This window comes from Anarhichas minor, unplaced genomic scaffold (genome assembly GCF_050575085.1).
Source record: "Anarhichas minor isolate MPS153535 unplaced genomic scaffold, ASM5057508v1 ptg000087l, whole genome shotgun sequence".
NCBI lineage: Eukaryota > Metazoa > Chordata > Actinopteri > Perciformes > Anarhichadidae > Anarhichas > Anarhichas minor.
Genome location: NW_027466533.1, coordinates 4,415,517 through 4,438,179, shown reverse-complemented (window position 1 = coordinate 4,438,179; position 22,663 = coordinate 4,415,517). Strand labels below are relative to the sequence as shown.

Sequence of the window (22,663 nt, the reverse complement as noted above, 5' to 3'; positions counted from 1 at the left end):
TTACAATCGAAATTACTTCATTATCTAACTTCGTACTTACTTGCTTAGTCCCATTGCTAATAATACAAGCGCATTAGTCTCACTTATGCATCAGAGACATCAGACATCAGACTCCAGAGTCTTATCTCATTGTCATCCTGTCTGTGAATGTCATTGTAAGTATTTCTATTTGGAAAACACTTTAAAATATGGTTAATTTTGTATCTTTCCAGTATTGCAATGTTATGTCCCACCAAGCACCTCAATAGAGCTCCTCACTGGAGTCCATGTTCACTTCCTGTGAGCTGACGCAACTCACATTGACTGCAAAAGGAATGAAAGACGGCTTCAATTTATTCCCATATATTTGTCCTCAAAACATGGAGGCCTTAAATTAGTTTCACTTTGCAGCTACAAGTTGAAAAAACAATTGTCATATTTTCACAAACAAATGCTCCTTTTCCGGTCCGTAATTTATAAACATCAGAGATTACATTTTAACAGAAACTGTTTCCTACTGAATACGACAATCTGCTGCATACCTTCTAAATATTTGACTTTAGATAAAGGTAAGGAATTTATCCATCCAAATGTTTCTACAAACATGTAAGATGGAGATTGATGTGAACTGCTCATTTTGTCAGCTGGCTCCAGACCCCAGTAAATCAATATTATATGATTAATTTGAATTTATTATTATTATAGTCGCAGTTTACGAGGAGACCCTGAATGCAGCAAAAGACCGTTCACAGAGAGACAACAAGCAGACCGTGAGAAGCAGTCAGGACCTCGTAAGTAACTAATTATTCATTACAGCAAGTTTCTTCATACATGAAATGCCCGTCACGCTATTTCATGAGGATAAAAACAATTAGTCACTGACACATAGACTGTCCTGTCTTATCTGCATCGAATAACGTTACTGTCGGCAAGGAAGCTCTAAAAAAGTTCATCTCCTTGTTTCCTCTTCTTCAACTGTTACCGTTATTACCGCTTTGACCTGTCAGAAAGGGCCACTGACAGAAGTGACCACTATCACGTAGTAACTTACATAACGTTACATTTGATCGAGCAAACGCGTGATGTGTTTGGTGTTCCTCTGTGGAAACTGAGCCGCAATTTAACGGCTCACATTCCTCCTCACGTGATTGGTACGCCGCCGACTAACAGCGAAGTAACAGTCCTAACGCAAGATGTCGAAACGGAACCGTTCAACTCAAGTAAGCTAACGTGATCAAGTTAACTGTGAGTTAAGTTAACGTTCGCGTAAATGTTTCTGAGAGGAAAGCTCCTCGTGCTTAAAGGGCCACATTAGGTGTAAACGTGCTGTAATATCTCAGCAAACACGAACATCCTTGTGATATTTTAGAAATAAGAACATTAAAGTATGACCATATCATTTAGAGTAAGTAGACGCATGTTTGTTTGTACGCTAGCTGACGCTAGCTAGCTACTTCCCCTGGTGTGGTAACGTTAACGTTAGTTCAGTTGAGATGAACCGCCTCGTCTTCATGCTGCAACATGACTTCTCAGCGGCTCGTCTGGAGTTATTGCCTCAGACTCGCACGATGACACATCCCGCTGCAGTCACTGACACCCCGACCGGTCCTCATCATTCACAGCAGCCACACGCAGGCAGGGAGTGTCGGTGCAGCATCGCTGCAGACTGTGCGGTGGAGTGAGTACCACAGACAGATGAAACAGCCCAAAGGCTTGTGGTGAAGAAGTGAATAGCGTCATGCTAGTAGCCAAATAAAAGTGCAAAGTAATAAAAGATAGCAAAGCTTTACTTCTAAATGAACCCAGCCTCTCTTCCCAAGCATCCCAATCAAACTGTACGGTGATGAGTGCTGCTATCTAAAGTATTCAGTGCTGATCAGTTCCTTTATGAAAGTCACTGACAGATATGTGAGGTATCAGGGCACACAACCGCTTCTTCAACATTAGGATTGTTGTACAATGATGTTTATTCAATACAGTTGATCGCCAGGTTTTACATGAAATATATCATAAATACACAGAGTGTTGACACTTTATCCACTTCATGCGCAGAAAGAGCAGAAATGACCTACAATATAATTATAAACGTAATATATTTCAATAAAACAACAAACTACGTCCCTCCTCCGTGACTGAGCTCGATGTATATTTGATATTCTGGACGTATTCAATCCTTTCTTCTCTTGCCAGTATTTATTTTAAGTGGAACATTAAACCAAATAGCTGTACAGAAAAGTGATTTTGTTTGTCTTCCTGACCACATGGCTGTGTACATAGTCACAATCAGGTGTTTAACCAAGGCAGTGGTGGGCGTGTCATGTCAGAGAGGAGAACTTCACAGCAGCTCAAGGCTCCGTGTCGCTGCAGCAGCTCACTCCCTCGCTCACAGATCCTGTAGAGTGGAAAATCACAAAGAGATAAAATATTCAATCTTCATGAATATTGTAAAAGGCTGTTGAGGTGAGTCGTGGGTTTTGTCAATGAATGTTTCCATTTCTTCCTCAGACAGACGAGTCGATCCTCGTAAATCACTTGTTGCTTTTTCTTTTTTAAGGTCAAATGCAACAACACAGAGCAACTTCCTGGACAGCAATGTATCCCTGAGTTTAGTTACAGTTGGGTTGTTCAGTGCTTTAGTCGTTCATCATCAACATTTAGATGGTTTCAGTTTGTCCTTGTGGAACAATGTAGTACATACTGTATTATTCTAGATCAATATCATTTTAAAGATCAAGAAAATAATCCAAATTATAATAATCATGCCATGTGTGCATGTGGCGTTATGTACCCTGTGCTCTGTCAGTGCCATGGGTCAAATAACATATCCACAGCCTTTAATGGTTCATATTTTTCAAAGAAATAAACGTATCTCCATAAGATTTAATGAAACAGAACCCCAAAATGTAATTACTTTATTTCTGTGTAGTTTAGTTTGTTATTAAAAGCTGCAGTGCAAAACATAAAGTCACCTTGTCGGAGCCCAAATGTGTATTCAGCCTGTGTTGTTCAGGGATCGGCACACGGCTGTGCTTCTACATCATTTACTTGTTGACTTGTACGGCAGGACGTCCTGCTTTAGTTGTTCCCGTACAGAAATAGTTTGTCAGTCTTTCAGTTTATTAAACAGCATAAAAGGCATCAGGACACGTCACAGTCAAGAGCCTAGTCATCCTTTGTGGGGCTGATCTGATACCGGTGCATTGAAAACTATTCTATTCGACAGCTGTATATAATACTACTTACCCTGTGTGCATGTGACATGATTGCTATCATTGTTGTCTGGCCTGGCTCAGGTTAAATGCCTCGTAAAACACGAGCACATACAGAGGACGAGCGCTGCAGGACTTTCTTTGTTATCTAGTTGGACAGATTTTCTGGAGCTGATGATAGATGATAGCTGACGAGTGAGCCGTCTCGCTTCTTTCTTATCTCTGGTGAGAGTTACACATGTGCGGTAGCGATGGGGCAGGATCTAGAGATTGGGTGATAATAATAATAATAATACATTTTATTTGTATAGCGCTTTAAAAGGTACGCAAAGCTGCTTTACAGGAGGTCTAAAGGTATGAAGGGGCTAGGCTGTGGAGGGCTTTGTGATGAGTCAACTGGATTCTTTGTGTATGGGGAGCCAGTGGAGGTTCTGAAGGACTGGGGTGATGTGATCTCTGGTGGAGTGGGAGAGCAGACGGGCAGCTGAGTTCTGGATGTATTGTAGTCTGTTGATGGTTTTGGATGATGAGCCGTACAGGATGCTGTTACAGTAGTGCAGTCGAGAGGTGATGAAAGTGACACGTGTTGTTGTTGTTCCTGTGTAATGTAAATGAGCTGATAAATGATATGATAGCGTGATATCGCTATCGGTGCACAGACTCGTGTACTCGCTGATACCGGATCTAGCATTTTGGGCTTTAAATACTGCTATCGTATCGGAAGAACTCTAGTTTTTAGTGCCGCAAAAGCTCCCGACAGGCCGTGGTACGTTGTGAAGCAGAGAGACGACAACACTCGTATCTGTGATATGATCACAACGTGTCACAGACTGAAGGAAGTAGTCGTCATAGCAGTGGTTTGTGGGTATTATGTCACAGATATGAACCAAGCGGCAACCTCCCATTCTGAAAAGTGAAGCCAATGCAGAAGTACCTTAAAGCTGCATTCTCTCTAGTGTCCACCAGGGGGCGACTCCTCTGGTTGTATAGAAGTCTATGAGAAAATGACTCTACTTCTCTCTTGATTTATTACCTCAGTAAACATTGTAAACATGAGTTTATGGTCTCAATCTCTAGTTTCAAGTCTTCTTCAATACAGCATGATGTTCATTTAGTACATTCTGGTCCATTTAGAGTCACACAGACCATAAAGCAGGGTATGCTTTAGGGCGGGGCTACACGGTGATTGACAGGTCTCTGCGTCTCTATGTCACTCCTCCGCAGTCCAAATATGGTCACTTCCGCTCACTGGTGGCAAAAAAACAAGATGGCGACGGCCATAATCCAAGATTGTGACGGCCAAAATGCCGAACTCAAGACCGCAGTCCACAAACCAATGTTTCTGTTTCACACAGTCTCTGCTGTGAACCAATCAGATTGCTTGATTTTAGCTACCCGTTTTATAAAATCAATAATTAAATGTAACTTCTCTTCAAGACCATTGTATCCTTAACTAATTATGTCAAATTATTATTTATATTTAATGTAGCTGAGGTTAGTCCCAGTGTTGATCTGGGGACCAACTTAAATATATAAATTTAGATATGAATGCTAAATAAAAGATGATGGAAAACATTCTGCTAATTTACTTGGTGACCCTAACAAAACCCCCTGCGACCCACCTGGGGGGCTAATCTAACTGACTGCCACAAGTGTTGTCAGTAAATTCCATCACCTAAGTGGTCTAATAAAACAAAGAAGAATCCACCTGACTATAGTTAGAGGGAGCCAAGTGCACAAGAAACGACTCGAGAGCTTGTCCCAGAGCCTCTAGTGTAGCAGCAGCCATGTGCTCTGTGAGACCGAGTCCCAGCTGAACACTCACAGGAGCCGAGCTCCCTACAACCATAACAACCATAACAACCAGCTAACCTGCTCACACACAATGGCTCGTCGTGCCATATTCAGAAGTTCTCCTGGAAGTTCACCAAAGTTCAACTCCACGTGATGCCAAGATTCATGCTGACCTGCTGCGCGTTCATGTATCGTAACATCAACTCACCTGGCACCAAAAGCCAACGTGCTTCTGGTAACACAGCGCCACTTGGATTTATAACTGATATAATTACTTCGGTTCCTGTTCTATTTTCTCAGCATAATGGTGCTTCATAGAGAGCTGAACTGTACCCATGAGTTTAGTTTACTGACAGATGAACAGGTCAAGCTAATGGTGGCCCATTGGGAAGCTACTTTAACGCTCTGTTGTGCACTATTTGAATTCAAACAGGTGGTTACAGTTGGGATACTGAATTTTCTTACACATTCCAATGAATAATCCCATAAGACTCATACACTACATGATGGAAGTAAAACACCTAGTTGTGAAAGTGCTGTGGTACATTTCATACAATAGTATCATTGCTAAACACTTAAATGTGGCTTCTTTTAGAAAATGGTCCAGGGCCAGCTATGAGTCAAAGCAGTCCCTGCCTGTGGACCCGGCTCCCCCAGAGCAGCCGGTCCCCGGGTGACCGCTACAAGCACGCCTGCTGCAGCCACGATGGGAGCGTCTACATCCTGGGAGGAAGAGACAGCGGCGGTCTGAGGGACTTCTGGAGGTACAGCGTGGGTAAGGGCCACATACACAGCTGCTGTTCCCTTTATAGTGCTTTACTCTATAGCCACACAGAAAGAACACAACAATGTCATACAAATCATTTTAGGTGGAAACTAATCTAATTGTGTGCAATGTTTTAGTTTGTAACGATTGGACAGAGTTGAACTGCACCAGTGAAGCTGCACCAGAAGAACTAGAGGAACATGCTATGGTGGCTCATGAGGTACAAACTCTTTTTAACTGTAAATGGCGTCAAAGGAATAAAATGATCATATTTAGCTTCTATCTCTGCTTATGTGAACGATGTGTGTAACGACAGTGATGGTTGCAGGGCTTCCTGTACGTGTTTGGAGGAATGCTGGACTCTGCCTACACAAGGCGGAGATGTCCCCTCTGGGTGTTTGACGTTGGTGAGTCTCTCTGTGTTTCACTACATGCGTGATGCAACTTACGTTTGCAATCGCCTGCAAATACGAAACGTGTTGCTGCATGTCGATCGCCGTCCCACGCCTCCGAGCCCCAGAGAACATATTCAGCACTAACACTTCATCAGTGTTGGGGAGACTTTTGCATTTTTCTGGAAATAAACATTTTTTGTTTGAACAAAGAGGTTAAAATCAACTGTAACAACAGAACTATTCATATTACGCTGACAAATACTAATCATGTAAAAAAGAGTATTAGTGAGTTAAAATGCCCTATTTACACAACTGTGTGTGTGTGTGTGTGTGTGTGAGCGTGTGTATTTGTATCATTTGTTTTTATAGTTTTCATGTATCTGCATGTCTTGTACTTGCACTCATCTGTTTGTGCAGTTAGTATTCCCACTGTGTGTATGTGTTTGTGTTAAAATAACACGATGTCCTGCTCACCACCACATTATACATCTTAAATCCCCATAAGTGCTGCATGTCCAGCTGTAAGAAGACAATGTATGAACCATATTTCACTTTGGTGCAGAACATTTCCACAACATAAATCTAAACATTGGATAAAGCCAGGTTCAACATTTTGGATTTTCAGTATTTGAGATGGAGATTTTGGATTTTGGATCTCTTTTTATCACTCCATAAATCAGAAAATACTGTCACCACCCATATCAAATAGTAATAAAGTAATACAATGTATTGTATGAATGATATAGGAACAAACCCCTCAGAGTCTGAGATATAACTCATTTAGAGAAAACAACCTTTAAAGATATAGATTATAAAATACAGACACTACATGCAAATATGGTAAAATATATGACTTTCCCAGATAATAACTTACATTAATTAAAGTTTAAATATATAAATGAGGCATTATCTAATGGCAACTTTTGGTAAATTTAGGGGAAATCTATGTTTTCACCTTAAGTTGAAAAGCTGACATGGGGAGTGTATATTCATAGATTGTGTTGTATGTTGACGGGGCAGAGGTCACATCTCTTCTGCTTGTTGGACGGCCTTTCCACCAAACCTTGATCATTTTTGTTCGCACCAAATATAATTGTGTATATAAGACATACAAACCTGGTAAGGTGAGGTGTCCATACATCTCAATCGACTGTGCGACATTAACTGACCATCATTACGTAATACATAATTCATTTGTAGCTTGTTTTTGAACCTGAGCTCTACTTTATTTTTCCTTCGTTGTGTTTGTTTCAGCAAAGCTGAAGTGGGTGCACTGCCAGGGGAAGCCGAGCCCTCAGGTACACAGACTGTGACCGTGATTACAAGTAGCAGCACAATACGAAGACAGGTGTTTCAGTCTGCGTTCTGACTGACAATTAAATACATAACAAAGTAAAAGAAGTGCATGTGTTGCACTTGTAGACAGATATTAGAGAATGTACTGAAGGTAGTTGGTGAACAACAGCAACACGCCTGCTGTCGGGTACAGAAGGTCTCTGCTGGTCTGCTCACAGAACGTCTGAATGTTCTCATCACACATGATAACATGATCAGAAAGAAAGGCATCGAACTGTTGAACAAAGATCCAGAGTCATTTCATGTTTATCTACACAAAGGTCACAGACATGTTTGTATGAACTTCAAATGTTCAGTGCATTACTTAGAAATATCACCAGCATCAATTGTACAAAGATATAATCATTACAAGTTTGGAGGCAATTCAAGTGGCAAGTCAGGGATTTCTTAGCTCAGGTTGTCTTGAAGGCAGCAGGATGTGTTCAGGTGTACCCTGTGCACACCGACAGACCCAAACAGCCCCGAGAACCACATCAGATCTAAAGAAGAGAAATATAGAAACATTAAGTCAGAATGAATTATGAAGAGTAAAGGTGAGCGTAGTGTTGCTAGTGAGTATAGAACCCTGGGGTTTCTTAGTAAATAGATAACTCTCATAGTATATTTGTGTGTTCATGTGTTCAGACCCAAATGCCAACCAACAGAAAAGCCCACAGTGCTGTGGTGGTGGGCTCTGCCCTGCTGCTGTACGGAGGCTTCGTAGACATGAAAGGATCCTCGCAGGACTTCTGGAGTTTGGACTTCGGTGAGTTTAAAGTTGCTTTTATTCCCATTTTTAAAAAAAGCAACTACTGAGTTCACAAATGGGTTGTGCAGCGTTTAAACACAAGAGTGTAAAAGTTCTTAAAGGGTGGAAAGCTACCAGGTCAGTGCTCCTCTGCTACTGGTTTTTAAATGAGGTACCCTATTTTCCGCACTATAAAGCGCACCGGATTATAAGGCGCACCTTCAATGAATGGCCTATTTTAGAACTGTTTTTATATATAGGGCGCACCGGATTATAAGGCGCATAGAATAGAATAGCGTCGTAAGCGTGTCTCTTGAAAGGTGCCATTTTGGGGTCTTTATACACACAAGTGGTGTTGGACTAGGAGTAAGCACAGTACCGGTGTTTACCGCGGTGCGGCTTTGTAGTTTACCAGTCGTACTGAAACATTTTGACAGAGCGCCGTGTACAACCAGTATGGATCAACCAATTAACCAATTGATCCATATATAAGGCGCTCCGGATTACAAGGCGCACTGTCGTTTTTTGAGAAAATTAAAGGCTTTTAAGTGCGCCTTATAGTGCGGAAAATACGGTAATATGCAGATATTTAGTGCAAAACCATCAGCGCTGAGAGCCACGCGCAATGACATCAGTAGTGTCTCTGAAGCACACAGAGGTGTCATGCCCCATCTCATCTTGGCAGCATTGAATGAGATTGTTTCTTTTGTCCTCCGCTTCGAATCACGCCATCTTTGACAGACCGGGACATTCTGTCCCAAACACGGGTTCCCTCTGTCACAGTCAAATTCCCTGCCGGAGGTTTTGAGGTCTCTGAACCTCATCGGTCAGGATCCGTAGCTCGCCGAATGAATATGTAATTTTTCTTTTTCTCTCTCCATTGCTCTGCCTACTGTGTTCTTGGCACAAACATTTGTACTTTGTCACCCTTGCCCTGCATCAGACGCAGGGCAAGGGTCTGTTGCACACACTGTACAAATAATAACGAGTGGAGGGCCTCTTTAATCGTCAAAGCATTTCTGAAGAGAACACCCCTGGGCTGTGTGTTCAGTATCGTGACAGCATCATGTTGGGACTAACCCTATGACCAGTATGTGCATTCATTGTAGATCCCTGTGTGTGTTTCTATGCATGACAGATACCATGGCTTGGTCCCTGCTGAGTGGTTCTCAGCAGGGCTCATTAGGCCCAGGCCCCAGACACAGCCACTCAGCTGTGGCCAACCAGAGCTGCATGTACCTGTTTGGGGGCTTGAAAGGCTTGCGGGAGCAGAAGGACTTCTGGAAGTGGAATTCCAGCAGCCACACGTGGAGCTCCCTCAAAAACAAGTGAGACTTTCCTCTGTCAGTTTGTCTTGTCGGGTCCACAGCTGACGGCGCTACTCGATGTTAAGCGACATGCGTCGACTCGCCGGCGCCAACAGCTGTTTGATATTTACTCCTGAGATTGACCCACCCGGGCCTCCGTAGCTTCTCAACGTGATGCTGCATTGCACTTAAAGAGCTGTAATGCTCTCCTGTAATTACATTATCGTTCCTTGTAATGCAGTAGTATAAAGTATCACTGATTTACAGTAATCACATCCAAATTACTAGCCGGCTAATACTTACTGTTACTGTTCAGACCCTTATATAGTCTAACATGGAGGCACTATGTTTATTGTTATGTACCAATCACCAAGCCAAATTCCTTGTATGTGCAAATGTACTCGGCAATAAACCCATTCTGATATCATGAGACGACCTTTTATATTTGTATTATTATGAGTGACATGGTTACATCCAGGTCAGAAACGTCACATGCAGGTTCAGGCAAAGACCACATCTCACTTGATCCTGTTGTAGTACTGAGGAGGCTGAACAGCCGGGGAACACGAGGAGAGGACATGTAGTGGTAGTAGTAGTAGTAGTATGGATATAGTAGAAGAGAGAGCCAACAGATAGAGTTAGGTATGGGATCACTTTCCTTTGCTTTCCATTCAAAAAGAATATCGCTAACACTTCATCAGAAGGAAACAAATCATAAACTCAACTAATGGATGAATTAATGCAGGATGTGTCAAGAAAGCAAACGAAGGAGAGACACTGCAGGTCCTTCCTTGCTGCCGCTGTCAGACTGCACAACCAACAGCGCTCCTAATAGACCACACAAACCGTATGAAACACGGAAAACGACTCATTCATTCATGTGCAATATCAATATCAATGTACGTATGTGCAAAAACAAACTATATTTTTAGCTTTTTTTGCGATTTACTGATTTATTATACCTTTACTCTTTGACTATTTATTGCACTTGTTTTGTTTTTATTCATTTGTTTTTTCTACTGATGTCTCTTGTTGCACTGTCCACTTTGTCCCCACTGTGGGACTAATACAGGATTATTTTATCTCTTATCTTATGTCACTACAGTGAAAGAATGTTCATTCACTGTTATTTTGTACGTTTAATGATATGCAACCAAACAGCTGGATTCCAGTCACATAGAAGTTCATTTGCTCGGCCTCTCTTCTTAAAGCACAGCTGCACCTCCTCTCTTAAAGCACAGCTGCACCTCCTCTCTTAAAGCACAGCTGCACCTCCTCTCTTAAAGCACAGCTGCACCTCCTCTCTTAAAGCACAGCTTCACCTCCTCTCTTAAAGCACAGCTTCACCTCCTCTCTTAAAGCACAGCTTCACCTCCTCTCTTAAAGCACAGCTGCACCTCCTCTCTTAAAGCACAGCTGCACCTCCTCTCATAGAAATGTGAGGCTGTTGTTTTCACAGTATTTGTTGTACGTGTTTAGTGTAATCTGAGGATTTCTACCCCAGCACTGTCTCAGCTGGAGGTTGCACACATAGAAAGACAGAAGAGCAGCGCACACACATACATTGTTAGTGTTCCTTCCTGCTGACACGACCTCTGCTTGTTTTCCTCAGGTCCGGTCCCTCCAGGCTCATGGGACACTCAGCTGTGGCCTACAAGGACAGTATGCTTATTTTTGGTGGAGGCGAGAGCCAGAACTCTCCAAAGAACTGCCTATGGAGGTACAACTTCACCACGCAGAGCTGGGGGAAGGTTGCCACACTCCCGGGCTCCAACCCCCCAGACAAGATCCACCACTGCTGTGCTGGGCTGGGTCCCAGCTACAAGTCCAACACCAGCAGCCCCTGCTCCAGCTCAGGACTCCAACCGGGGCTGCTGGGAGGGAAGCTGAGGCCCTTCAAGAACAAGTGCTTCCCTGACCCACTCACGTTTTTAGGCTCAGATGGAGCTATAGAGCTGGAGACGTTCAGCGCAGACAGGTGCTACGAAAGCAAAACACTCGCACTGTCCTCCAGTCTGGACAGCAGCACAGAGGACTTGATGGGGACAGACGCACAGCGGATTGGAAACTGTTTGACCTTTGAGAACAAGGCTTTCAGGACCCAGTGGAGCCCCACAGAGGACAACCTGCTGGACGAGGAGGCCGAAGACGTCGCCCAGCATCTGCCCGATCTGCTGCTGGTGCTGGGGGGAAGACCCTGCAGCGGACACAGTCCTATTTCCATCTGGCAAATGACTCTGACTGACCCCTAACAGCCCGACAAACCTTACATACATCTTCTCTCTGAGAGAAATATAAGAGGGAAAAACATCAGTGTTAGATTATCACTTTGAGTGTTTACTGACATTCTGTTATTACATACTACTATTTTTATAATACTGTTACTTTTGTTGTGAATTGTAATGTTGTGAATGTATAAATTTCCTTTTTGCAATACTCAAATAAATTATCAGGAAATGTCATTAAGAAAAGCTATTCAATTATTACACTTGTTATGAACAATGATCTCAATAGTCGTGTGATTGTGAACAAGATACACACATGAAGATCAAACAGGAAACACCAGGATCATGCACCACATATTCTCTTACATCAACTGTTCTGCTGTCACAGTTTGGTGCAATGTGTGAGACACATTGCACAATAGCTTTCATTTAAACTGCCATCATGTAGCTGATAATAAAACCTGAACTACACACGGCGGTCGTTCTGTCTAACCTACGAGTGAATGAGACACGTGAAAAGCCCGCTAGCAGCTAGTCAACTTATAGAAGATCTCTTTCTTCAGATGTGCCTCTGAATAGAAATCAGACTTCTTTGAATTGGGAAAATGAAAGTGAGCACAGATCATGCTGTGATTTAATTCAAGCCTTCACTTTTTCATGAAAAATGGTGAATCGGCATTGATGCAATGCAAAAATGATTCTTACTTCAGACTAATAATCGGTGAGATTTTCATTTAAACAAATGTCTGTTGAGTTGCCCGGTGAGCTAACACAATGGTGACTGAGCCTATGGCCACTGATTTGCAGTGTTGTGGACTACTTGTGTTAGTTTTCAGGAACACATCTAAACATTTACTTTATTTCTATCTGAAAATGTTTGGATGAAAATGCACCTGCAATTACCTCTTATCGCCAAAGGTGGAGCCAAAGAGAAAGAAACGGAGACCACGTAGTGTTTCTTTTATCTTGTTCTTGAGTCAGTCCTACACACACCATCCTGCTGCCACAAATGCTCACTAGAGCACCAATCGTGTATGAATCTACAGCTGAAATGAGTGACTTCAGGTTAATTGATGGTTATAAGTTGCCCGTCGGTGTGAATGTGAGCGTGAGTGGTCCACCTGTCCAGGGTTAAAGCCTGCCTTCGCCCAATGTCAGCTGGGATTGGCTCCGAACACAAGACTTATTTCTGGCTGCATCGTTTCACCAGATGGAAATACTCTGAATGTCATTTCAGAGTATTTCTCTGAATATGAGTATTTCTCTGAATGTCATTTCAGACACGTTTCCCGCATATTCAGAACAACATGTTTGGGATCTTTGGAAAACTTTGAATTTGAAATAAACGTCTGTGGATCTAAACACTTCTTGGCTGCAAAGGTTGCCAGACCTGTGCTTGTTAAGGGGGATGAAGTCCCCTTACATATGTGCAGAGGAAAAATAACAATAAGTTAGGAATAAGTCATGTCTAAATAAAGTGTAAAGCCCACTGGAACACATCTAAAGGTTGTTTTTGTTTCTATCTGATGACATTAATGTAAACCTCATCGGAGTACATGTGAGTCTACCTGTAGCAAAGTAAACTAATCAGGCGGCTCTAATCCATCACTGCTGCTGCGCCTCATTTGGTTTGGCCTATTGACCTACATCACTGCTCCCACTCTCCACACAGACCTGCTCCTGAAAACTAACACACGTCCTCCTACTGGGACCTTGGAAAGTAAATGAATCAACACATGATAAGGTCCTACATACATCATATGAACATCGTGTACCACAGTCACATCATGTGTTCTCTCTGTCCCGTGTTAGGCTATATTCTATTTATAATGCAAGAGTCATGGATATAATGAATCGGATTGGCTGTTACTATGAGGTCTGTAGCAGAGATTACCCACCTCTGTGACCCCTTTCAGTTTCTTTTAGTGACCCCTCATCACAGACTGCTATTAGTGTTGACATGAGCTGTGAGCAGTTCAACACAAGAGTGATTTTAGAATGGCTTTAATAGGCTGAAGAGATAGAAAACATTCAGTATTTTACAGGTAAATAGAGACATCAGTTAAAGTTATAACGTCTTCTCTTAGTCAGGGACGATCGTGTTTTATCAGTTGCAGCAGTAGATTCAATAAGCTACAAGCAAAGACTCTTCACTTGTGCCTGAATTACATTTGTGAGTAGCATCAAGTACTGTTGTCTATTATTATTATTATTACTACTACAATGGCCTGTATCTATCTGCTACCTGTTTGTTACATAATATCAATTATACAATATATATACAATATATATTTGAATGTGCAAGGACAAGCCTGCACCTTTCTGTTCTGCCTATAGGGTAACACTTTCTGTGGCATCCATAATGCATTGTAATCACTGATACAATGCGTTATAATCACTGTTATGATGCATTATATTCACTAAAATAATGCTTTATAATCACTGTTTTCAATCAATATAATCAATGTTTTAATACTTTATAATCACAGAAATAATGTTTTAAAATCACAGTTATAAAGCAGTATAATCACTACTATAATGCATTGTAATGTGACTATGAGTTATTCTAAGAGGTTTTTGTTTGCTTCAAGTTAAGTAAATATAAAACATTTGTGTGTCGATTTAATGATTTTTTTACTTTTCCTAAAGCACCCAAATGACCACTCAGAGCAACTTAAAATCACATTTGAATACATTGAACCAGTGATTATAATGCATCACAACTATGGGAATCACAATATACTATCTATCCATCCATCCATCTATCTAACCATCTAACCATCTATCTATCTATCTATCTATCTAACCATCCATCCACCTACCTACCTACCTACCCATCCATCCATCCATCCATCTATCCATCCATCTATATTTTTGCAGTGTGTAATGAGGTGTTTATATCGGTAGATGGCGCTCTTTATTTGTTAATCAGCACAATAACCGGTCATAAACTCGTTAGACTAATTTTCCAACTTGTATATATTCTTTCATCCACATTTTTTTCATTTATAATTCATTTTTATAACATTGTATTCATACACTTTATTTGACCACTTTTCTTAACATTTTGAACATGTTTCCTAACCTGGATGCATGGCTGATTCAAAGAGCTTTAATATTTGTCTAGATCCCGTTTTATATTGCAATACAAATAGATTGTTCAGATCAGTCTGTAAACTGTGACCTAACTTCAATCCCAGTCTCCACAGGCTGGACTGCACTACCCAAACTGAACCTGTGCTCCCAAGACTGTGATCTCAAAGTCGGATGGCCACATTGTGTTTCAGTCTGTCTATCAAATAACGCAAAGTCTTTTAATTAAGGGGGAAACATTATGCAACCTCTCCGGGGCCGGCGAGCTACCATAATAAAACCTTGCTCCATCAGCAGAGTCGTGGCTCTGGAGACGTAGTAGACGAATAATCCCTTGCCTGGCGTCCAGTTGGTGGAAATCCCCACGTGGTTTCAACTCCTGTATAAAAACTTTGGGTGCGCTGAGCCCCTGTTGTCGTGATTGCAAAGGGAGAAAGGGTCTCAGTGAGCAGCATCTTGCAAGGACGCACACGGAGCTGGCCATCCACAGCCGCGCGTAACAAAAGACAGAGGACTCGCCGAGCGCTGTTATTCTCTGCGGGACTGCGGCCGTAGAAGTGGAGTTGCTGCGCGTTGTTTGAATGGGAACGAGCGGACTGCGCGCCTTTGGACACTGAGGGGGTTTATCATTTAGACTTGTAAGCGAGGCGCTGCGCTTTGTTTTGGTAGATCACGCTCAGTCTGAAGAGAACGTGGTGCGAGAGAAGCGCGTCAACGATCCAGACTTCTGAGTGCGCCTGTCAATCAGAGAGATGAACTTTTTATTTAGCGCAGAGAAAAGACGCATCGCTGGATAACAACCTGAATGCAGAATGACTCGAGGCAATTAGCCTCACCATTTCAGCCGCTTCTTGTGTGTTTGGGAATACAAAAGATTTCATTGGCTTCTGTGGATATCTTGTGGCGTCTCACTTTTGGAGGAGAAGTGGATGTTCCCTCCGGAACTTTCAAATTTGTAAATTAAAATTATCGTTTAAGTGTGTGTGTGTCTGTGTGTGTTTGACACATTCGCCATCTCTTCCGTAGTGTTTGGACTGCGATCTTAAGTTTTCTAAAAATGAGCATCTACAGTGTGGCTTTGTCCTGTTTAGTGGCGTGCGTTCTCTCCGTGCGCTGCAGCTCGGTTCCCGGCGAGGAGACTCAGAGCTCGCCCCAGGAGTCGTGCGCGTCCTGCGGCAGGGCGCCGGATCAGTCGGAGCGGGTGAACATAGACTTTCTGGAGGCGGTGAAGAGGCACATACTGAACCGGCTCCAGATGAGGGACAGACCCAACATCACCCACCCCATCCCGAAGGCTTCGATGGTGACGGCGCTCAGGAGGCTGCACGCCGGGAAAGTGCGCGAGGACGGCCGGGTGGAGATCCCCAGCTTTGACGGACAGGCTGCGTACAACAACGAGGTGCAAGCCGAGAACTCTGAGATCATCTGCTTCGCCGAATCAGGTAATAATCAATAATTAATTGCACGCTTCCAAAGCGACCCCTCGATGAACCCCAGTCACCTTTTGACTTCATGTAACAGGGAGCCCAGGGGAGCAGGTGTTAATAATGTAGAATCGCTCTCATCCGCAGATGAAATTTCATTCTGTTAAGATTATCTCGTTGATATGACTAAACAGCAGAGATGGAGGAGATGGACACATCGGCAGTTTTCAAATAAAAGCCATAAACTAATTGGATCCGGTGCGCTCATCATTTCATCTTATCACATCGCAATTCACTCCTGCCTGCAGCCAATGGCTGCTGTTAAATCCTCCTGTTTCTAGCCCGATGCAATTTCAAAAAAAAGAAATGAAACCAAAGAAAGAGTCCTTAAATTACCCCGATGTGTTGTCTAGGGGATAAAAAGAACCTCTGAATCCAATTTCATCACTAAAGCTGTGCTCACACTCAATACTCCAATGTATAAAGCCCTCTTTTAAATACGGACAAAGTCCCTCAATTGGCCATTTATCCCTTCCTCTAAGAATGTGTATCTAACTAATTCTCTCTCTCTCTCTCCTCTCTCTCTCTCTCTCTCTCTCTCTCTCTCTCTCTCTCTCTCTCACTCACACACCTAAAATCATCTGCGCTTGACAGAATCCAATAATTGTCAGTTAGCGCTGTGAGAACTGCGTCTTTGACACAAACTGCTTGTTCAACAAAAAAAAAACATACAATTAAAGACACCAACATGGGATATCTTAAACACACACACACACACACACACACACACACACACACACACACACACACACACACACACACACACACACACACACACACACACACACACACCATCCTGTGTTTTCCCATTGGCCCTGCCGGTACAATTAGCCTGAATGGGCTGCTATAGGTCCTGCCTTCCAATGGGAATGATCTGAGCACCCTCATGACAAGGGAACAAAAGCCAGGCAATTATTAGAAGAACACTCTGTGTTCCTGCTGAACCCAACATGTCAACGTTGAGCAGGGGGGGGGGGGGGGGGGGGGGGGGGGAGCAAGGAAAACAAACAAAACTGCTCAGAATAATGCATGAGACATTTGAGTTTGTGGGGTTGGTGGGTGGAGGGGGTATGGTGTTGGTGATGGTAAAGGAGGGTCTGTGTGTGTGTGCCCATAATGCAGTGTTGCAAAGACTGCTTTTGTCGTTCTAAAGGTTTGCTGGCCTCCTTTGCTTGTTCTTCTTCTTCTTCTTCTGTTTTTTTTCTTTCTAGTTCTATTCTTCCTCACACCTTTGAGCCTTTGTGTGGCATTGTACCATGGAGCTGGCTTGGGTCCCTTGCTCCCTAGACCCCGTCTGCCTCCTGGCCAGCTGGCTCACGCCCCCCTACCCCCCCTCAGATCGGATGCTGCCAGCCGGGGGGCATGGCTCAGAGGCAAGGTCTCCAGAGAGCCAGAATTGTTGTTGTCACAGTTTAGGACAAGGCGGTTGTAAATATGTTTAGCCAGCAGCAGCGAGTAGATGTGGATAGGTGTTTATGTATGTGTGGAGCAGTAAGGTCAGCTCTGCCCCCCCCCCCCCCAGCACAGGGTTGACTGCATGGTTGTCGGCCAGGGAGCCAGCATCTTATCTCCACTCGCGGTGGCACAGAGGAAAGAGGTCTGCCAAGCGGCCCCGGGCAGGTGCCAATCTCCTTTCTCTCCTGACATGGTCCCGTGGGTCCTCGCTGAGGGATTTGGTGTCTCGTATCCACGGGAGCGGAGCGCAGGGTTCACAGGCAGGGAAAGAGGGGGGGGGTGAGAGAGAGAGAGGGGTCGAAGGAGAAGTTTAGATCGGGGCTTCTTGATTGCTCACTATAGCCCTTCGGACCCAGTGAACTTGCAACGAGTGGTCCAAGACACGGAATTAAGACTTCATTATAGGAGGTCATTAACTCCAGCCTGGTTCCTCCTGAGGATCAGGTTGGCGGGTTTACTTCAGGACTCAACTCTTTCATGAGGAGCTGTCAGTCACGGCCCTCCTGGACCTGTTCCAGACATTTTCCACATTCAGCCACAAGTGTGTGTTTCAGTCCTCAATGGGCCTGGCTGCCTCTCTATAGCTTGTGGTCCTCTAAATGATTTATGCAACGATATTAAAAATGCCCCTGTAGTAAAGCTTCAACAACAACAAAAGAGCTTAAAGCTTCATGCTCTCCATCTCCCTCCCTCACCTCATCACCCTATGTGGAATTCCTAGAGTGCTGAGGCTCGGGCCTGAGGGACGGCCTCTCATGTCAGACCCACCAATGCTCTGTGCCGCGCCCTTGTCCTTCCACGGCGTGTGGTCTTGTCGACAGCAGCTTTGAGCAATGAGCTCTGGGGCGGCCTGCCTGCCTCCTCAGTCTCTTCCCTGACTTGGTGGCGCAGGTGGGGACAGGCTGAAGCAGCTCACGAGCCCACCCAGGTGTCCTGCGTGCTGATTTTTACTAGTCACTTCTGCGGGGGTCAGGCGAGACGTGTCGGGGCCAGCTCCAGATTTGTTTGCAACACTGGATGACAAGAATAATTCATTCCTTCAAAGGACCTCAGTGGAAATAAGCCATGCGGTATTACGGTATATGCTCAGAACACTGAGGATAACATTAACTTTAATTATGACACCATATCAAAATATAATTCTCCATTGGATCTATAATACTACCCAATCATAGGCAGAGTAGGGTGGGGGGAAATCAATCAATCAAACTACTGTAAATAACAGACCTTGCAACGGCTGGGAAGGAGGTCATTTGGCATGTAGATGAGAAGGCACTTCAACATTTCCAGAAAACTCTTTTGTACACTTATTGCCAGTGTGCCTAATGCTGTGTTCAGTCTACGAGTGACAAAAGAAACAAAACGGCCAAGCAGGGGCAGCTACATTGCCGTAGTTATGTTGTAGCACTGGGAACTGGCTTTTGTTTAGATGGAAAGGAACAGGGTGAAACAAACCCACAGGATTGGTCGTCGAATCGTTCCGTCACAGATGTGGAAGACCAGGAAACACGGAGCAGGCTGGGCCTTTTCGGCAGGTGGGGGGGGGGGGGGGCTTAAAGAGACGTGCGCTAAAACCGAGCATTTCAGAGGGAGGATGAATACAGGTATATTCAGAAAGAGTGTTCTTCAACGTTAAAGCGTTACATGCTCCAGTAAAAAACCCAAATACCATGGAACTGAAAATGACCTGCTTTTCTTTGTCTGATGTGATAGTTATGGTGTATTGGTCAGACAGAAAAGCAATTTGATGATCCTTGCTTTTAGGACATTGTGATGGGTATTTGACACTATATTATGACATTTATTCAACAGATTAATCAGGATAAACATATGGCAGATTGGTCGAGAATGACATTAAATGTTAACAACTATAAGAGCATCCCTCGTGTCACTGACACATTAGAAAATATCAAACCTGTCAACCCTAAGTTAAGCTCTGCACGTGATTTGGGGATCCTAGCCTGAAGGCTAATGTGGATATCTGGAAAGGGCACCGATCACTTTTTAAACAAACTGCATCAAGTCGACTGGAAGACAGTTTTATTGCTGTCTGTTTGTCATGCTGTCACTACGCTCTCGTCACTGAACGACTCCCCCCTTTTGGCTAAACTCGGAGCTGTCGAGGCAAGTAAGATCGCACCGTGCTAAATGAGGTGAGGTTAGTTACTTGTAGCCCTGAGGAGCCTCTACTGCAGCAGCTGATTCTTCTATATCGCTCACTTCAGGTGGATTACAATATGTTCACACTGTGCACTTGATTCTTTACCCACAGGCTTTGGTATTGAGAAGGCTGATGGTTGATGTATTGCTTACCAGGGGGTTGTGTGTGTGTGTGTTTGAATGGTTAAATGTGTGTGTGTGTGTGTGTGTGTGTGTGTGTGTGTGCTTGAGCTCCCAGCTGACATGCTACAGAGTGGGGAGCTGGTCTGAACAGGTCCCTGTGTGAATGTAAAGCCGTGGTTTACAGGAGGAAGAGGCGTGAGGCGCCTTAAAGAGGCGGGGGGCGTCTTTGGTGGCCACCTGTTGACACTAACACACACTAATCAGTCGGCAAACAAAGTCATTTAGCTGCTTTCAAAGGCACTGCTCTGCTGGAGCACATTGTACCAAATCTCCTGAAATAGAAACCTTTCAAGTTACCTCAGTGGTAATTTGGAAGACATCATTAGGCTTAGAGAAAGAAAAAAAAAAGAGAGAGGAAAAAAAGCAGTGCCAGGGAGAGCCATCGCCACCTTCAGACTCCCTGGATCTCTTCATTGTGCTGCTGTAGAAAGTGGCCAGTGTCATGTAAATGGCTTTTATTTTTGCCTCATCATGCTTTTACCCTGGAAAGCCACGCGTTTCAATGGCGGGCTGCAGCGCGGCTGTCTCCCAGTGCCTCACAGCAGGCTTTGTGCTGTCACTCTCAGGGTGCTCGCACTGGAAGGAGGGGGTCGGGGTGGGGTTCGAGGGGTGTGTGTGTGTGTGTGTGGGGGGGGGGGGGGGGGGGGCACTAACAGCAAACTCAATGAACCCCCCGGGGTTCTTGGCCGTGTTTGCCACCCTCCCACCTCTTCCCACTTGCATCCTTCCTCCTTTCCTTCGTCTTCCTCGTCTCTGTTCTTCTCCCGGTCCCTTCTCTCTCTCTCTCTCTCTCTCTCTCCCCCCCCCCCCCCCCCCTCTCTCACTCTCTCTCTTTTTGGCCCTGTCACTTACAAAGCTGGACCTGAGGCCAACTGGGCCTGATCCCAGAACTGGCATGGTCACAGCTGGCCTATCAGTGGCTGCCACAGAGGTCACCTGACACAGTGATTGAGGGTGAACAGAGAAAACAAGGGGAGAACAGCCCTTAAAAGATGGAGCTGTGCCCTGTTCAGGAGGGCTTTCTGCTTTCTACGTGGGCACATGTGTGTGTATGTGTTTATACAGTATGTGTGGATAAACAGTTAGCCCTTTCCCTTGAAAGAACATAAATGTATTTGACAAAAACAAAGAGAAGCGAATTGTCCACTTCCTGGAACTTTCCCCTCGCTTTTAGTCACATTTCATGGCTCAGTTGTCATCATGTGACCTCAGTATAGAATTTCGGTAATTTGATGCCAGAGATCATCCTCGCCCGCCAAAAGAACGCCTGTGATCATGTGACCATTCTAAGGTCATGTTATAACTGAATGAAGAATAATTTTTTGTCAATGAAGTGATTGTAATGTAGCATTATTTTAATCTCTATTATAAAAAACATTTTGAAACATCTATTCAAGTGATCAACCAATGTGTCATGCTTTTCTACTTCTACATTCAATTGTTAATACTGTGTGGCAGGGAGAATAAAGCATTCCTGTTTTTACTGTCTCCAACAGACGATCACACATCCTCCAAAACTGGTCTGTTCTTCCCCGTCTCCAACGAGGGCAACCAGAACCTGTACGTGTCCCAGGCTAACCTCTGGCTCTACTTCCGTGTCCTGCCAGCCGGTCCTGAGAAGGGCCTTCGGAGGAAGGTGACAGTCAAGATCCATTACCAGGAGGCTGGGGCAGCTGGTGGTGCGGAGGGAGGCCCAGGAGGCGGTGGTGGAGGAGGTGGAAAAGGCCGCTGGGCTTTGGTGGAGAAGCGGGTGGATCTGAAACGCAGCGGCTGGCATACTTTCCCCCTCTCGGAGGCGGTGCGGGCTGTGTTTGTGAAAGGCAGCCGGCGCCAGGACCTGGAGGTCCACTGCGAGGGCTGCGAGGCAGCCGGCGTAGTTCCAGTGCTGGTGGACCCCGGCGAGCCGTCCCACCGGCCCTTCCTGGTGGTGCGCGTGCGACAGGTGGACGGAAAGCACCGCATTCGCAAGCGGGGTCTTGAGTGCGATGGCACCAGCGGGGGCCTTTGCTGTCGGCAGCAGTTTTACATTGACTTCCGCCTCATCGGCTGGAACGACTGGATCATTGCGCCGGCTGGTTACTACGGCAACTACTGCGAGGGCAGCTGTCCGGCCTACATGGCGGGTGTGCCGGGCTCGGCTTCATCCTTCCACACTGCAGTGGTGAACCAGTACCGCATGAGAGGGATGAGCCCTGGCTCGGTCAACTCCTGCTGCATCCCCACCAAGCTCAGTACTATGTCCATGCTCTACTTTGACGATGAATACAACATCGTAAAGAGGGACGTGCCCAACATGATCGTGGAGGAGTGCGGCTGTGCCTGAGTTCACCGCGACCCTTCGTCATCTCTGAACTTGGAGCAGTCAGAAAGGCCTTTTGTACAAACAGGACGTTGTTGTACGGTACACATATACAATATATCTATACCTACTGTGTATGCAAGCAGCACGCACACTGGTGCATCTGGTACGTCTAGCAAATGCAAGTACCAATTCCCGTGTCCCTGTGTACGTGCGTGTGTTTGCACGTGT

The 22,663-nt window shown here is 44.6% G+C and overlaps 2 protein-coding genes across 2 annotated transcripts; both read left to right on the top strand.

Moving 5' to 3' along the window:
• The first annotated feature begins 700 nt into the window (after positions 1–700).
• Positions 701–12,229, top strand: klhdc3l (kelch domain containing 3-like). Its single transcript, XM_076081906.1, has 8 exons — positions 701–770; positions 5,578–5,757; positions 5,886–5,968; positions 6,077–6,155; positions 7,398–7,441; positions 8,124–8,244; positions 9,365–9,554; positions 11,146–12,229. The coding sequence occupies exons 2-8, from the start codon at positions 5,598–5,600 to the stop codon at positions 11,783–11,785; spliced, it is 1,317 nt and encodes a 438-aa protein (XP_075938021.1). The 5' UTR covers positions 701–770; positions 5,578–5,597; the 3' UTR covers positions 11,786–12,229.
• Positions 12,230–15,908: 3,679 nt separating this feature from the next.
• Positions 15,909–22,456, top strand: LOC142938612 (inhibin beta B chain-like). Its single transcript, XM_076081907.1, has 3 exons — positions 15,909–16,293; positions 21,630–21,809; positions 21,858–22,456. The coding sequence occupies exons 1-3, from the start codon at positions 15,909–15,911 to the stop codon at positions 22,454–22,456; spliced, it is 1,164 nt and encodes a 387-aa protein (XP_075938022.1).
• Positions 22,457–22,663: the final 207 nt, after the last annotated feature.

Bases quoted from the DNA above. Each gene is read 5' to 3' on its own strand.
- klhdc3l (XM_076081906.1), top strand. From the start codon at position 5,598: ATGAGTCAAAGCAGTCCCTGCCTGTGGACCCGGCTCCCCCAGAGCAGC. The intron at 6,156-7,397 runs GTGAGTCTCTCT...TGTTTGTTTCAG, and splicing joins CCTCTGGGTGTTTGACGTTG to CAAAGCTGAAGTGGGTGCAC. The intron at 7,442-8,123 runs GTACACAGACTG...TCATGTGTTCAG, and splicing joins AGGGGAAGCCGAGCCCTCAG to ACCCAAATGCCAACCAACAG.
- LOC142938612 (XM_076081907.1), top strand. From the start codon at position 15,909: ATGAGCATCTACAGTGTGGCTTTGTCCTGTTTAGTGGCGTGCGTTCTC. The intron at 16,294-21,629 runs GTAATAATCAAT...TGTCTCCAACAG, and splicing joins CATCTGCTTCGCCGAATCAG to ACGATCACACATCCTCCAAA. The intron at 21,810-21,857 runs GTGGTGCGGAGG...GAGGTGGAAAAG, and splicing joins CCAGGAGGCTGGGGCAGCTG to GCCGCTGGGCTTTGGTGGAG.